General features: G+C 50.2%; 1 protein-coding gene across 1 annotated transcript in view; it reads right to left on the bottom strand.

The window, feature by feature from the left end:
- Nucleotides 1-17476, bottom strand: part of Lgr6 (leucine rich repeat containing G protein-coupled receptor 6) — a 118943-nt gene that overhangs the window by 76804 nt on the left and 24663 nt on the right. Inside the window, exons 2-4 of the mRNA XM_057770622.1 lie at nt 13319-13390; nt 11075-11146; nt 874-945 (exon numbers count right to left, since the gene is read on the bottom strand). Coding sequence (XP_057626605.1) covers nt 874-945; nt 11075-11146; nt 13319-13390 — 216 coding nt within the window. The remainder of the gene's footprint in view (nt 1-873; nt 946-11074; nt 11147-13318; nt 13391-17476) is intronic.

Here is a 17476-nt window from a genome sequence, read left to right as displayed (position 1 = left end):
CCTGTCTCCCTCCTTCTGCTCAAGGACAATGAAAACCGGTTAAGACTGACCCTCCGCATCCAGGCTCTGGGCAGGGCCATAGCAGAACTTTCTTTCATCCAAGGATATGACAAGCTTTGTCCTATACATTTATTGCACAGGCCTAGGTTCCTACAGGTTAAATGTCATGCCTACCTGAGTCTGATCCCCCAACCATGATTTCCCAAATACATATTCACCCCACTGGATGGATATAGGTGCAGCTGGCTTCCGTAAGCAGGTGTGAGGCACATATCATGTTCCCAGCCCTGTGCTGGGCACAGCATCCATACAACACAACAGGTGGACAAGACCAGCTCCCCTCAACCCTAGCACCTGTTGCCACTCTCACGGGCAGGCTTGGCTCTGTTGCCATGATTCTGCTGGTGGGGTAAAAGAGGAACTACAGGGCTCCTTGGAGGGCAGGCTCTAAACTGGGTGGCCCAGAGTCTGTGATCACAGTCCCCTCTCCCCACTAAAAAAGGAAGGAAGTAGACATTTGAATCTGACCCCCTCCTCCTACTGAGCTCCAGGGCAAAAGTCAGCTAAGAGGAGGAGACAGCCCCTTCCTGGTGAATCTTTGGGACAGTAGTCTCTACCCCACATCCCAGCTCCCTTGGCAGAATGCCAGTGGCCTCAGGACTGCTGTCCTGGTGGCCCTACCTGGGGAGGTTCCATTCCCACAGTCCTGCAAACACGCAAGTGTCATAGACACACACTTAAGATGACAAAACCCTCAGGAATTCAGAGCCAGAAGCTTCATCTGGACTCATGTGTGGGCATCAAGGGAAGGGAAACCAAGGCAGGGCCTGGGTTGTGCCCCAGATCCAGGAAGGTGGGCCCTCATTGACTCACAGCGACTGCAGGCTGGGCAGCTCCCACAATGCCTCTGCTGGGATCCCTCGGAGCTGGTTGCTCTGCAACATCCTGAAGAGGAGAGAGAGGTCAGTTCAGAGTCCCTGGGGGCTGAGTGGAGTAGGGTAAGGACTCCTCCTTTAAAACACCCCCTCTTCTCCTGCTTCAGAGTCCAGAGTTTTGAGGTGTAGCCTCCTACCCTGTTATGGGGAATGGAGTATTATTGAGGTAAAAGGAGAATTGGAAGGCCAAGCATAAGAGAGGGAGAGGTGCCTTAGGAGGGCTTGTAAGACATGGCAGGAGGCAAAAGGGTGAGGAAGAGAAAGGAGAGCAAGCAGAGGCACAGACATTTAATCCAGTACGAGGAAGGCAGAGAGAAGTTCAAAGACAGCGATAAATATTGAGTTCCAGAGTAGCCTAGGCTACAAGTGGGAAAGGACCTCAAAAAAAGAGGAGAGAAGAGAAAAGTGGGATTCTGTTGAATTCTGTCCAGCAAGTGTTGTTTCCCAGGCCTCAGCTTCCCTCTCTATTCAGCTGAGCTGCTAAGGGTTTCTTTGTGAGAGAGGAAGACACGGATGAAGGTAAGATTGAAGACTGTGCCTCAAATATCAGGGCATCAGGAAAACATGCCTTCCGGAGTCCTTGTCTTCAGAAGAAATGTGACATGTTCCCGTCATCAGCCTGCTGTGGGGGCTTCGTCTCACATAACCACACACAAAGCAGCTGTTCCTGAGGCTGCTGGCCTAAAACAGCGCCGGCCACAAAACCCAGGAAGGCACCACAGGCAGAAACCACAAAGCTCCTGGGGACCTAGAAACCTATACACAGGGAAGAGTGTGAGAGAGCAACGTAGGGAACAGAGAAATGGGCAACTCTACAAGGGGGTGCTGCTGACTCCAGGAGAATCCAGGCAAAACAGGGGCCTTAATTAAGCTGGGCAGGGCATCTGAAGGTTCAGGGAGCCCTCTGCACAACACTTATGCTTGCTTAGTTCGAAGGAAAAAACTGAGTGCAGAAAAGGGAAGGAGGAAAAGTAAGTAAATGTGTGAATAACAGACAGTCTGGAGAGATGGTTCCATTAGTTAGGAGCAGTGGCTGCTCTTCCAGAGAACCTAGGTTCCATTCCCAGCACCCACATGGTAGTTAACAGCTATCTGGAACTCCAATTCCAGGCACCTGGAACCTCTTCTGGACTTCGTGAGTACTGCACACGCATGGTATGAAAACATCCATGTAGACAAAACTCCCAGACACACAAAATTAAATGAGTATGTTAAGAAAAAGAAATACAAAGAAGACCTTGGACAGCAGTTGTCACCAGAGTGTGTGTGTATGTGTGTGTGTGCATGGGTGTGCATTGTGTGTGTGTGTGAGTGAATGTGTGCGTGCATGTGTGTGTCCCCATGTGTGTTCATGTACATGGGTGCTTATGTATTTGGAGGTTGGAGGACAGCCTCAGGTGTCATCCCTCAGGAGCTGCCCCCCTTGTTTGCTGACCCATTCTCCCACCAGCCTAGAACTCACTAGTAGGCTAAGCTAGCTAGTTAGAAAGCCCCAGGGATTCACTTCTTTCTGACTCCCCCGAGCTGGGGTAACAAGCTCAAGGGTGTAGCTCAGCACGTGGATTCTAGGGATTTAAGCAAGTCCTTGCACTTTACCAGCTGAACCATCTTTCCTGTCCCATGGGAAGTTTTTATTTCTAGACTCTAGATCCAGACATGAGCGACGGAAATTCAGGGACTAGGTGGTGAGCAGAAAGGAAGGGTGCAGTTGGCTGCTAACACAGGCCGAGGAACAGAGCCCTCCCTCCCAGGATGCCCCTAGCATTTTGTCACAGGAGGAGCCATGAGCATTTATAGGTCTGCCTCGACAGCTGGCTGGGCTCCCAGGATGCATTGGAAAGTGAGCACCCAGTAAGCACCTACTGTGTGCTCAGTATGTTGTCCACACTAAGGGCATCAGACTTCTCTAATGTACCACCAACCCATTGCTCAGCACAGGAAACTGAGACTCTGAGATACTAAGCACCCTTCCCAAGAATGCTCAGTGATGCCAGACTTCAGGAAAAGTGACCTATTTTCTGACCTAACAACAGCACTTAATGGGTCAGAAGTGGCTCTTGTGACTTCATGGGTGCCCACTGTTACATTTTAGCCCCTCCTGATGGGGCTATCGCTATCTATATTGAAGGTCCCAAAGTGGATAAAGTGATAGGACTTGGTTCAGGTCCCAGAAGGTTAGAATCCAGTCTGAACATGTTACACTACACAGTATCTCTTGTAAGGCAGGAGACAATGGGACCGGAAATGCCGAAGGGCCTAGGGATGAGCCTGCTATAGGTGCCTCCTGTGCAGCTACCCTGACCACTCGCACCTGTTCTCACTGCTGAACTCCTCTTAGGGATGCAGAAAAGTCCTATCTGGAAAATGAAGCACAACACCAGGCTGCAGGGCCCAGGGCTGGTATGAGGCTGTGCGTGAGAGGAGCATCCCATGAAGCAAAGCCAAAGAGAGAACAAAGGCAGACTTTGGCATCCCTGGGATCAGGGTCCCTCTGCCACTGGTGGGAGGCATCTTGAGGGGACAGCCAGGTTGCAGGTGGGGCAGAACCCAAGCCTTCAAGAAGCTGAAGGCCCGGCCCCCTTGTGCACACTCTAATGCTGGAGTTCTCTTAGGCTCCTGTCCCTCCCGTCCAGGCTGGTAAAGCACCAAGGAGGCCTTGTCTAATGTCAGTGTCTGCTTCATGGATGGAACTTAGACTTGAGTCTCCCCAACTTACTTAAAAGTACAATGTCCCGTGTCCAAGCTCTGAAGTTACATAGCCTGGATCCCCATCCTAAGCTCTGCCCTTCCTCTGCTGTGTGACCACAAAGATGCTTAAACTTCAGGTCCCCGTCCATGAGCCTCTGTCTTTGTTTGTTGGTCACACGGACCAAACAAAACAGTCCCTGCAAAGCATTCACTTTGCAGTAATGTCTTACAGACAGAATTCACAGCACCCAAGCCAATATAATCAATCATTACTATTACTATCTGGTCACCATGACTTACCGGTTGACTCAAGGAAGTCACTTCCCCTCTCTGAGCCTCAATTTCCTCCTCATTCAAATGAAGAGACTTACAGAAGGCATATAAGATTTTGTGTGGAAGGGCTGGTGATATACCTCATTGACAGAGGACTTCCCTAGCATGCCCAAGGCCCTGGGCTCCACCCCAGTGATCCAGATGACAGTGGTGATGATGATGATGGAGATGAGGACAATAGTGATGATAGATGAGATGTAGCTCAAGTAGTAAACTCTTGCTTAGCATGTGCGAGACCTTGGGTTTGATCTCCAACACCACAAACACTTCCCTCAACTATAGAACTAGAAATGCAATCTCACACGACTACACAGAACAAAATAACAAGACAGCCGGGGAAATGATTGCCTGATGTAGCTGCTCTCCTGGAACTGGGGCCCAGACAGCGGGCCCGAAGATGGCTCCACAGCCAGAGCTCCAGAGTTACTTGAGGCCGTGGAAAGCCTCTGGTCTGACCATGAGGTGAGGGAGCTAGTAGAAGGAGTTTCTATCTGCCTGCTGTGGGACTGCTGTCTCTCCCACCTCCTTCTAAGCCATGAGTGCCTCGTGACTCTGATCTCCACCAGCTGCCGTGTTTCTCATGATTCCCACACATGCTTGGACCACGGATACATGAGAAACTATGGTTGACTAAGCAGTGGTCACAGTTGCTCGTAACCTCTCCGTGGTCTCCAAAGCTGTATCTTGTCACTGCACAGGTGAGCTGCACCTCCAAGGAGCACCCCCAATGCATCTGCACTGACGTCACCCCCAATGCATCTCCACTGATGTCACCTCCTACTCAAACCTTTCTTTCTACTGAGTCCTAGACAATGAGATCTAGAAAGATCTTTTTGTATTCATGTGGTGTGTGTGTGTGTGTCTGTGTGTGTACATACAGAGGTCAGAAGAAAACTCCCAGGAGTTGGTTCTTTCCCTCCCTCCAGCATGCAGATCCTGGAGGTGGTGGGTACCTTTACTCACTGAGCCATCTCACTGGCCCTAGAAAGATCTTTGGAGTCTCCATGTTGTGCCTCCCCAGCACAGTCTGCAGCACCTCTGTGACTACACTGAACTCTCCTTCCTTCCAGTGTCGGGGGCTCAGTGTCTTCCCCAACAACTCAAGCTGGGCCAGACAGTCTGGCTTTCTTTCATAACTCAATACCCAGCAAGCTGGAGTGTAGCGTGGTCACAGGTGTTGGGTCTGACCCGCTTCCCTTGCTGTCCCCAGCCTCCTTTCCCAACACTACTGCATGGAAGCACAGTTGGGTCAGAAGGGGCAGAAAGACTGGCAGGAGGGAGCAACCCTTTATTCTCCAGGGCGAGGCAATGGAGGCTGGGAGAAGGGAGGTGATTTCCCCAGAGTTACAAATCACATTGACAGTATGAGGACCAGGCTCCAAGTCCCACTCCAGACCAGTGCGTTGGTGCCCTCTGTCTAGCCATTGTTGTGTCTGGTGAGGCAAAGTGGATTTAACCCTTTGCTCTCCGCCCTACATGCACATTAGAATCACCTGGGAAATGCTCATGCCACAGGCCAATCCACTTGAGCCTCTGGGGCTCTTGCTGTAAAAGACATGGCTTCATTCATTTTCAAGCTCCAGGTTGAGTCCGATGTACCAACAGGTGTCCCGTGGAAGTCTGGTCCTCAGCAACCCTCCCCCAACTTATGGACAAAAAGCATGCTCAAAATCTCTCTCTTGCCAGAAAGGCATCTGGGAACAGAAACCATGAATTTCAGAGACCCAGGGGGCCAAGTAGCAGAGAGTCAACACCACCCCCCGCCAGAATTCTCCCAAAGGCTCTTCCTGTGAACCTGGTGCCATTGGGTGCCACCATGCAGATGAGTGAGGCACGGGCTGGAGCTCACCCACCCTCTGCACCCTGTAGAGAAGGTCCTCCCTCTTCAGTTTTATGTATTCATGTTTCTGGATAAGGTGAGGTTTTGTTTTTTTCTTCCCCATGCAGGAATTGGATCCAGGGCCTTGTGTACTGCTACTGATTATTTTAAATGTCTATGAGTGTTTCCTGCATTTCATTTGTATTTTAGTAAATAAAGCTTGCCTGAGGATCAGATAAGTAAGTAAAGCAGACACATTGGCCAGCCTTACAGACTAGGCAGCAATAACACACACTTTTAATCCCAGTAGTCACACTAGTTTGCCATAGAAACCAGGCAGTAGTGGTGCATACCATTAATCCCAGCCCTAAAGAGGAATATGAAACGGGAGGAGACAGCTCACAGACACAGTCTTATTCTGAGATTCCTAGAGGCAGGATCGCCATTTCAGACTGAGATAGAGGTGAGAGTCAGTGGCTGGCTGCTTTGCTTTTCTGACCTTCAGGTTGAACCCCAATTTCTGTATCCGAGCTTTTATTAATTGTGTATGCATGTACATACATGCCTGATACCTGAGGAGGCCAGGAGAGGATGCTGGAACTGCTGAAAAAGCAGTTATTAGGGCGGTTGTGAGCTGCCATGTGTGTGCTCGAAACTGAGCCTCTGTCCTCTGTAAGAGCAGTATGTGCTCTTAACCTCTGATCCATCGCTCCAGCCCCAGGGCTTGGTTCTTTAAAGCTAGTCTTTATATATAGCCCAACCTGGCTTTGAACTCCATGACTCTGTATCTCAGCCTCCTTGAGGCTGGGGTACAAGTATGCACCATTACCACTGGCCAGTATTTGGGGTTTGGATGATTTCAATTCTGCAACTAAAAATACTGAGGAATTCATCCAACTTCCTCACTTTAAAACGAAGAAAAGAGTAGAAATCTAGACATTTTCCTTGCTGCCCACCTTATGGTGCAGCCTTGAGTCTGGCCTCAAGTCTCTCTGCTGCCGAGGAGCCCCACTTCCTGGCATCCAGTCCTTTGGGGGGGGGTTGACCTTTTGCTGAAGAACAGCTTAGGGGATCTCCCTGGGTTCCTTCCAGCCTTCTCAAAAGTCAGGCTGGAGAGCCCAGCACCCCCCAAGTATCACAAGTCCCTCTCAGGTCAGCTCCATTCAATTTACCAAGTGCAGCGGGAGAGGAAACAGTCAGTGTCCACCCAAAACAGTCCGTGCAGTGAGGAGAGGGCCTCAATTGATGCTGCACTGGGTTTCCTTGGGCTGGGCCTGAGATCTAACTCCTCTGTGCCCCTCTCTGCCTCTGGCAGGCTTTAGATAAATGGGCAAAGATCAGAAGCAGAGAACAGCTTCTAGAACCCGAGTCTTTACTAAAGAGGGCACTGGCTAAGAATCCTCAGTCACAAACTCTGGGCTCTCTGCAGGAGCAGAGTTTCCAGAGAAAACCTCCTGCCCAGGTTCCTAAAGGCAGAGAGCAGAGGCAAGCCCCTGAGCCTCCTCCTCTCCTGTTACTCAAATCTGAGCTAAGGCTCAGTTGTGTTGTTCTAGATAGAACCACATCAACCTGAAACAGGCAGCTGCTGGTCCTATGGTCTGCAGAGGATGGGCAGGGCCAAGGCTAGACCATGCTTGTTTTCTAAGACGACCACAATGATGACCACTTTTGAGGGAAGGTAGTATAGGGAAACCCGACACATACACATACCCCCTTGAGCTGGGACCAGGATCCAGGAGCTCTGCCCACAGCTGTTCTATGCCTGGCAAAGGCACAGCAGGCATAACATTCAGAGGTCCCTTCTGGGGCAGCAGGAGTATAGTTGCCCTTAGGACGGCTCTGTGAATTTAGCATCTGGGCCCTGCAGACTGATGCAAGCTTAGACTTTCCTGCACAGCCCAGCACTCTTGATCAGGCCTGCGCTAAGCTCTGAGCTTGAGGTCTTGGGGAACCCTCAGAGAAGAGGGGGTCGACTGGGAGGACTCTAGGAAGGGGGAGCGATCCCTTCCAGGATGACAAGGAGGCAGAGCATCCATCGTGTCATCCTGTCCATTGTCCCCATTTCCACTCAGCCTGGCCAGGCCTCAGAGAACAGAAGCTGCAGCCTTGGGAAGGGTCCGAAGGTAGAAAGCTACAGTCCCCTTATACAGAGGGAAGCTCTTACGCTGAGGGCGGGGTGGGCTCTGCTGCTCTAGTTTTCTGATAGGTGAGAGAGACAAGGACCTGCAACCAGTGACGGAGACACTGGATGTCGGGAAGGACTTTGTACCCAGGACACACACGGACTCTCCTGCTCTGAAACTCTGGGGCAGAAGGGTGGGGTCCCCCACTATCCCTGAACAAGGAATTCTGCAAACACACAAGACTTTAGGGATAGGTGGTCTTCAAAGATGGAGCAAAATGGGGGTCACTGGCAGAGTGAGGGTGAGCAGCATGGCTGTCCTGGCTCCCACCCTCAGCTTTTGGCCAACCTGCTCACTGGGCCCAGGCGCCACTGGTTGAAAGGGGGCGGGCAGGCTGTGGTTTCTTCCAGGCTTTGATTTATTGCCTAATGCAGGCAGAAAAGAAAGAGGAGGCTCATCTCTAAGCCAGAGCCTTAGGAACGGGACGTGAGCCTCACATCTTCTGAAGACCCAGCAAACAGAACCCTGCTCTCTAATCCGGCTGCAGGTCTGAACCTGCCACTGGGCACAGATATGCCACCAAGCAGGCCGCCTGCGCTGCGCGGCGCTGTGGGTTCGAGATGCCTCCTCCCCCACTCCCACCCACCCCCGCCCCGTGCACCCTGGGCAACTATAGGGAGTGAGACAGAGGAGCAGGAAGAACGGAGAAGCTGTTGACAGAGAGGCAGATAGAGCAGACGGGGATGGGGGAACCAAGGATATTGGGGAGCCATAGTAAGGCAGAGCAAAGAAAAAATACGCAGAGGCCTTGGAGTCCTGGAGTCAGAGATTTAGCGACAGATAGAGAGCGGAGCTGGGGGTACCGGACACAGAAAGAGATCAGATACAGACTGATGACCATCCGGAAGCAGGGAGCTCCAGAGGAAGGACCACTGTCAGTCCATGAGCCACAAAACATGAAAGAGATCTGCCTTTGGGTGGGTACCATACCGGACCCAGACCCAGAACTGATGTTCAGGGCCTCTCCGCTCCGCAGGATGCTTTTGTGAAGCCAGCGAGCTGTGCGACTGCGCAAAGAGCTGCAAGTAGCGTTGGAGCCATACGGCAGAACTGGAAAGCAGCGCTCCGCCCTGGAGAAGCCCCAGGCGCTAACACGTCGCTTTAGGATCAGCTCTTCCAATGCACATCTTCTTCCCACACTGGTCCCTGGGATGCTGTGCCCTCTCCGGGATCTCCATCTGCCTTCAGCTCTGTATCCACTTCTTCCCATCTTCTCCCATCCTTACCCCGCCCCGTGGAAAGATGGACTTAGCTAGGCCAAGGTGCAGCATGGGTTGGGGTGGGAGGAGAGAATTTCCTTCTCTACTGCGGCCTGACAGCTCACTAGCAATAAGAACTAAGTGAGAAAACGCCAGGTCCTCTCCCAACTTTGTGCTCCTTTTGCTCCGGAGAAGGTATGAAGGGGCTAGAGGAGGCAGCCTGACTTGAAGGAGATTCCTTCACAGTGACTGTGAGAGCTTAGAGCTGGACACACAGAAGCTAAGGAAAAACATGGAAGAAGAAAAGGCATGTAATCCCAGCAGTTCAGAGCATCAGACAGGAAGGGCTATCCTGAGCTGAGCAAAACCTCTCAAGAAGAAAGAAAGAAAGAAAGAAAGAAAGAAAGAAAGAAAGAAAGAAAGAAAGAAAGAAAGAAAGAAAAGAAAGAAGGAAAGCTAGATGGGATAGATGTGAACATGGTAGCTCACATTTGTAAGCCTAACACTCAGTAGGCAGAGGCAGAGGGAATCACTGCAAATTTGAGACTTCCTGGTCTACATATCAAGTTGCTGCGTTGCTGGATGGCAGGTCTACATAGAAAGATCCTGTCCCAAAAAACACAGAACAAAATAAAGTCAATCAAAAACTGAAGGATGGGAAGAGTAGTGGGGAAGGAGACATGAGCCAAGTATGACGTGTATAGACGAAAACCTCATAGTGTACCCTGCTTTCCCGCCTGAGCGTGTCACAAGGCAGAACTTTAGTCGGGAAGTTTACATGAATTTACACACAGAAAAGCAAAAATAAGGCCCATTATTGTGTATACTAACTTAAACAAAACAAAACTGAACTGAACTAAAAAGTACTGGGTTTAAAAATAGTTTTAAAACTATATAGCTGAGAATGGCCTTGAACTTGCATACACCTGTTCAAGCTGTTCATGGCTGAGCAGATGCACGTGTATGGCTTTGTGCGCACACAGAGATGGAAGACGGCAGATGTCATTCTTCAGGAACCACCACCTTGCTTTTTTCTTTCTTTCTTCTATTTTTTTTTTTTTTTGAGTTTTTTGTTTTGTTTTGTTTTGGTTTGGTTTGGTTTGGTTTTGTATTGTTTGGTTTGGTTTTTTTGAACAAGGTCTCTCACTAGGACCTGGGGTTCGCCAATGAAGTTAAGTGGGCTACTAGCCCCGGAGGGGTGGGGATTGTCCTCCTGTCTCGGCCTGGGATCATAATCACCAGCCATCACACTTGGCTTTTTAGGAGGGTTCTAGGGCTTCAACTCAAGTCTGCATTCTGGCATGGCAAGCACTTCAACGACAAAGCAGCCTGGCCCCCTGGACTTCCTGCTCATCCTGAGTTCTGGGATTACAGGCATGCACTATCATGCCTGATTTCTACAGTGCTGGAGACCTAACCCAGAACCTCACTGACGTTAAGCAAACACTCGACCAACTGAACTATATCCCCAGTCCTCAAAATTGAAGCAAAGGACCAGTGAGGTGGCTCAGTGAGCACGGTGCCAGGCCTGATGGCTGAGTTCTGTCCTTGGGACCCACATGGTAGAAGGAGAGAATCAACTCCGAAGTTGTCCTCAGGCCTCCACATTCATGTGACACCACACACACACACACACACATAAATAAATGATAAAAGATAAAACAAACCTCAACTGAAACTACCGTGATCACCATTCATAAACAAAGACGCCTCCTCCCCGAAGGCCTGCCAGGCACTTGGGGCTCCTCTTAATCTTGTTTACAAATCAGATGAGGGAAGCAAAGAAATGAAAATAACAAGTGGAATGAAAAGTGGAGACAAGGAAACGAGGAGCAAAGCCAGACTGGAGAGTGACGAAACCCCCGACCGCCATCCTCGGTGCCATGCATCGAGTGAAAAGGGTTAGCCTCTACTTACAGAATCTTCAGGCTGTGGAGGCCGGAGAACGCCTGTCCCGGGATGTGTGAGAGATGGTTCCCAGAGAGCCGCCTGGAACCAAAGACAGAGGTCAGGGGTGTTGCCAGGTAACCCGCAAAGGGGGTGAGCCAAGCGTACAGGAGAATGGTGGCAGTGCGTGCCATTTACTGAGCCCTGCAGTTCACTGTACACCTCACAGGCATGAGCTCCAGTTTCACAGCTAATCCTGGGAAGTGCAGGGTACAGTGAGTGTCCCCTGTTTGAAATGCTCGGAGTCAGGCGTGTTTGGTGCTGAGAGTCTTTCAGATTTCCAAATATTTGCATCTAGATAATGAACTGTCTAGAGTATGAGTCCAAGTTTAAACAGAAATCCACTTGATTTTACATTTATTTATTTGGTGTGTGTGTGTCTGTGGGTAGGGATGCGCCCTGACCCACATGCGCTAGTCAAATGAGGACCTAAGGTTCTTTCCATCCGCCATGTGGTCTCTGCGGACCGAACTTAGGTTGTCTGGCTTGGTGGTAAGTGCCATTACTCCCTGAGCATCTCACCAACTAAACCAAAATGTGATTGTTTTATAAACATGGAGCCTGAAGGTAGTTTTTTTTGCAATATTGTCTTGTTTGGAGGGGGCAGGATGCTAAAGATGAAGGCTGGTACCTCAAACATGATGAGTTATTACCTCAACACTAAACTGCAATCCTTGACTCCTACAATAATTTCAGGCTGTGCATTTGATTCAAACATGCCACATGAGGTCAGATGCAGAGCTGCCCACTGTGGTGACCTATCAGTGCAGAAAAAGTTTCAGATTTTAAATTTAGGTATGGTAGTACACACCTGTAATCCAAGTACTGAGGCAGGAAGATTATGAATTCAAAGCCAGCCTTGGCTACATTTAGTATTCTAGTCTAGCCTGGGCAACATAATGAGAGCCCATCTCAAAAAAATTCCAGATTTCAGATTTTTGGATTGAGAACACTCAACCTGTATTAACCCTCAAATTTCAAATAAGGAAACTGTAGTTTGGTTTGTGTGTGTGTTTTGTTGTTGTCTGGGTTTTTGTTGTTGTTTTTAGACAGAGCCTCACTAGGCAGTCTAGGATAACCTAGTATTCACAATCCTCTGTCTCAGCCTCCCCTGTGCTAGAACTGGAGGCATGTATCACCACCCCCACTTTAGAAGCCTGTGTTAAAAGTGTTAACCCATGGTGAGGATATACCTCCGTAACAGCTAGTGTCCCCGAGGCCCAGAGTCTCCACCGTTGAGGGGGACTCTGCCTGTAGTCTTTATTTGATATTTGTTGCTTTAAAAGGAGACACTTGGGTCTGCACACTTGGGCCTAGGTGGCAGATTGCTCCTATAGGTAGGGCCTTTAACACAGGTCCAGCCCCTTCTCAGAGTGGGAGACGGAAAGTCTCCCTCACCAAATGACCTTATCTTTCCTTTGCATCTCTTCCAAGCTGTGCCACAGCCACCTCAGCATGGCCTCTGCTGCCTTGAAAAACTGGCTTGCCTGCCCACCACTTGCCCCATCCACCCAGAGAATTGCCTCCCGTGGAGACAGCTTGGTATTAGGGATGATTTCCTGGGAAAGGTAGGGTCATGAGTGAAAGCTAGGGCCCGGAGAGATGGTTCAGTGGTAAAGAACACTGCATGGTCTTCCCAGCACCCACATGGCAGCTCACACAACCATCTGTAACTTCAGTTTTAAGGGATCTGATGTCCTCTTCTGTCTCCTGGGCAACAGGCATGTATGTGGTACACAAGACATACATGAACCCATACACATAAAATTGAAAAAAAATTATTAAAAGAGGGAAAAGCTATGCTGGGTATGGTGACTCATGCCTATAGGAGCCTAAGGCAGGAAATTCAGTCCTCAGGAGCCTAAGGCAGGATAATGGCAAGTTCAAGACCAGTCTGAGCTACAGTAGTGAAATTCAGGCCACCCTGAGCTATACAGTGAGACCCTGTCTCTGGGGGGTGGGAATAGTACAGGAGAAAGAACTCCAGAGAGCTTTGAATCAGACTCTGGCGCCGCAAGGCTTGACACAGGTCCTCTTGGGAGTCCCCCACGTAGCGGTCTTAACTCAATACCTGTTCCCCAAGCTCCACTTTCTCCCTTGAGCTCCTCCTTGCTCTGGGGAGCCCTGGTCCCTACAACTGCTGACCAGAGAGTTCCTCCACCCACGCACCCCCCACCCCACCCACATCCCACTCCCACCCAACCATCAACTCACAGCTCCTCCAGGAAGCGCAGGTGGCGGAAGAGTCCGGGCTGAAGCTCCGTGAGGTTGTTCATACTGAGGTCTCTGAGTGGAGAGAAAATGGGAAGGAGACTGAGTATTGCCTGTACCAGCTGTGATGTTCAGCTCCAGGCCTGTTTGGGGGACCCCAGGGCTTCCCTCTGTTCCTCCACCTTCCCTCTATGCCATCCTGACCCCACAGGCTGTCTGGCAACAGCAGCCACATGCAACTCCAGGAGCCAAAAAGTAGTCAGTTTCTGGTCTCTTCTCACTGCCCCTCTGATTTTCATGCTTCCTTCCGCAGGTTCTCCGGAGACTAGCTATGGTTAGCCAGTAAACCCAACTCCCCGTTAAGGGAGGAGCCGGGGGGTTAAAAAAGGAGCATAGAATTTCAGATCAGGAAGGCAGGGTCCCTAGCATAAACAAAGTCTTCACTCTTAGACTCGGGGTCCCTACCCATGCTGCAGACTCTAAGATTCCTGGACCCGGATTCTTCCCCAGCCATGTGTGATGTACTGTTCAGTAGTGGTGGGGTTCACTGCCTGCTGAGGTCTCTGCCCACCTCCTCCCTCCTGGCTCTGCTTCCCTAGACCTCTTGGCACTTCCCAGAAGATGCGTAGGTACCTGAGTAGCTGGATGTGCAGAGCTCGTCTCTATGTGCATACACCCTCTAAATCATCCTAAATTGCCTTTATTATCCAGAAGAACTTGTGTTACTATTCCCTAAGATGCCCCCGCACAAAACCATCACTGTGATTACATCAACATTACTGAAGACCCAGCTTAATACCAGGCACTGACTAGCCTTTATCCAAATAATCCCATTAACCCTTACCATAATCCCGGGAGAGCAAAAAATTACATTCAGGAAAACAAAAAGGGGCTAGCTACCTGTCTCTGTTGGTAAGGGGACCTGCTGCCAAGGCTGACAACCCAGGCTCATCCCTTGGGAATCCACATGGTGGAAGGAGGGAACCAACTCCCAAGCTTAATTCTATGATCCCCAGACACTCCCCACCTCCCAATGCCCACAAAATTTAAAAAGTTAAACTTTTAAAATTTAAAAAGTAAATTAAAAAATAAATAAAAGAGAATTAAGTGGAGTCAGAAATCCCCAAATCAAATGTCTCCTCTAGATACCAATCTTGACCACTACAATCCTCCATTTCCTCATCCCTTAAAAAAACAAATTAAATAAGTAAGGTCTTTGTGAGGATTAAGTGTGTTAATGTTTACAGACTGCGGGGTAAATAGTACAAACTTAATAGCTATTTTCCCTCCTCCCTCCACCTTCCCCTTGGTATATGTGCAGGAACCTCAGCTCTACAGACCTGTAAGTGGAGAGCCAATGGCTGGGTTTGTGGGTGCTGCCCAAGGTTAACAGCTTCTTATGTGTGTGCCCCAGTAAGCAGCAGTGCCTGAGGTTGCAGGCACATGCCTGACACATTTGGGCTCCATCCCGTCCCAAACCCCTAGCAGCTGATTCTTGCTTCTGTGCCGCTCCCCCGGGCTGCACAGGTGGGGCCACATCACAGAGCAGCGCAGGTCTTCCTGCAGCTTTCCCCTTTGCCTGGGAGTACAAGTCACCCTCAAACCTTCCCGCTTCCGTGTGACCAGAAACATGTTTGATTTCCTGCTCAGAGAGGCAGGCTGGGAATGGTGGGAAACATGTGTCCAGAAAGCCCAGCTCTAGGCTATAAAAAGACTGTTTAGTCTCAAATGTTTTATCTTTGATAAAGTTCGGGCGCTGGCTCCATGTCTTCCAAGGAAGGAGGACATTGCACGCAGGGTAAAGCCAAGAAAACTGGCATGCACAGCACGGGCTGCTCTTGTCTGTCCTCCCTCCCCACTCTCCTGTGGAAATGGAGGGGCCGCCTGCTGCCCTGTGGGGCTAGAACCGGCTCAGCTGAGACTGCAGCTGGCACACCGGTCACAGTGAAGACAGGGCCAGAGAAACGAAGAGGGATACTTGGCGGATGTCAGCCTGGGTTCAACCCGCATGACACCACAGAGGCAATGTTCACAGAGGCCCAGGCTACAGTCTTGAGTCTACCTGGATTCCTCTCTCTCGAATCCCAGACCTGGCTCATCCTCAGGAAGGAGGAGGTGCGAGATGCCAAAAAAAAAAAAAAAAAAAAAAACACGATTACCTCTAAATATTTACCCTGTGCATTTCTGGATGTGTCCTGACAGGCAGGGGAGCGGGAGTTCAAGGAGCACACAGGGCATGTGACTCAGGGCTCATCACTCAGCTGTCCCCCCAGGGGCCGCACTCAGAGGCTCTGATGCAGCTCCATGCCCCCCACCCACTCCCTCCACCTCACCACCAAGGCCAGCGGCTTCATTGTTCTCCCCTGGGGAGGAGGGGGCTGCACCCACCTCCACCCTCACCTCCCCACATCCTGCCCCAGACAAGCACCCAGCTTGTCTACCAGCCCAGCTGCTGTAGAGGTGCCGGGTGGGACTGGAGGGTGGATTTCAAATGATGTCTGGTGGGGGAGTCCCTTTCAGCCCTGCTCTCACAAGAGAGAGAGGGATGAGGCTAGGCCAGGAGAAGGGGAAGGCAAAGGAACGCAAGGATTGGAGAAGGGAGGCCAAGCAGAGAATCCAAAGGCCACATCCTCCACACTGATACCATAGTGCAAAAGGATGGTGCCAGACCCTTCAGGGAACAAAGGGAATGACAGGCAGACACTCCCAGCACAGAGGCTGTCCTGTCAAGTCTGTAGCTCTGACCCATGGCTGTCCTAGGAGACCAGCTGTGCAACCCAGAGGACTCAGCTCTGACATTTCCATCATGTCTGGACATTTGGGAAATTGGAGGACGCCCGGACCCTTGGGTGCTGGAGGTTTAGTTGTGGCTGTGTTGGCATGTCCACATGCTTCTGAGATATGTGAGTGTCTGAATGTGCCTTCCTGTGTTGCCTTTCAGAGTCCTGGACATCCATGTGACCCACAGGCAGGTACTTCTTCCACTCACCAGTTTGCATGTTGGCGCTATGGTTATTTACAGTATTACAAAGTATCCCGGGATCTCTGCCTATCAGGAAGGCAAAGGCCCTTTCTGAGAAGAAAGCAGTTTCCCCAGGTCTTTCCCTGGATGTTGGGAAGACTTTCTTTGGCCCTGTGACCTTGGACAAGCCTGACTCTTTCTCCTGCCTCTGCTCACCCTTCGGTCTGTCTCCTGACCGTGTAGACCTGGTGTCCAGTGATACCGTTTTGGGATCTAGCTAATCTGCGGCTGAACTGGATACGCAAACCTAAACACAGGTGCTGCTGTACCACTGTGAACACGATCACCTATGAGCATCACCCTATGAACACACATCACACAGTAGAAACACCATACATCACATGTACACTATGCCACACCCACAAACACTGCTACACCCCCCGCACCACACACCCTACATTACACACACCACACACACTACATTACACATACTATTTACCACATATAGCACACATACTACCCTGTACACACCATATACCACATACACTATATTACACACAGCACGTACTACACTATACACACCATATATTATACACCCCACACACTATACAGTGTACACACTACACACTATATGTATATGCCACATATTACACACTCCACGTATGACACACACCATATCACCACATACTACACCACATGCACACATATAATATACACACCATACCATATACAAAACGCATACATAGACCATACACACATACATATCATACTCACACAATGTCGCACACACAACACACATACATTATACACATATATTACAACACACACACTCATACGCACAGCTCTCCAGGGCTCTGTTCAGGGTGTAGGCCTATTCAGTTGCATAAGACCCCATACTCTGGAAAACCCAGGCTTAATTACCTGCTATAGTCATCCTGAAATCCTTAATTTTTGGACACCAAATTTTCACTTTGCGCTTAGCCCACAACTGCTGTCACTGACAGCCAAGAGGGTGTGGAGAGCAGCTAACAGTCTCACTCTGAAACTTTCTTCCCAGTAGGCCTTGGGATGCCCAGAGGGGCCATGTGTCCTCTCAGCTGGACACAGCATGGTGTGGCCCGAGGGCTGGGGAGGGTATTTACGGGAGAGGCTGCTGGAGTGAAGGGTGTGTCCCTAAGAGAGGGGTAGCCCTGGGCACA

Source organism: Chionomys nivalis, chromosome 5 (genome assembly GCF_950005125.1).
Source record: "Chionomys nivalis chromosome 5, mChiNiv1.1, whole genome shotgun sequence".
Taxonomy (NCBI): Eukaryota; Metazoa; Chordata; class Mammalia; order Rodentia; family Cricetidae; genus Chionomys; species Chionomys nivalis.
Note: the sequence above shows the minus strand (reverse complement) of the source record. Positions and strands in the feature narration are given on the sequence as shown.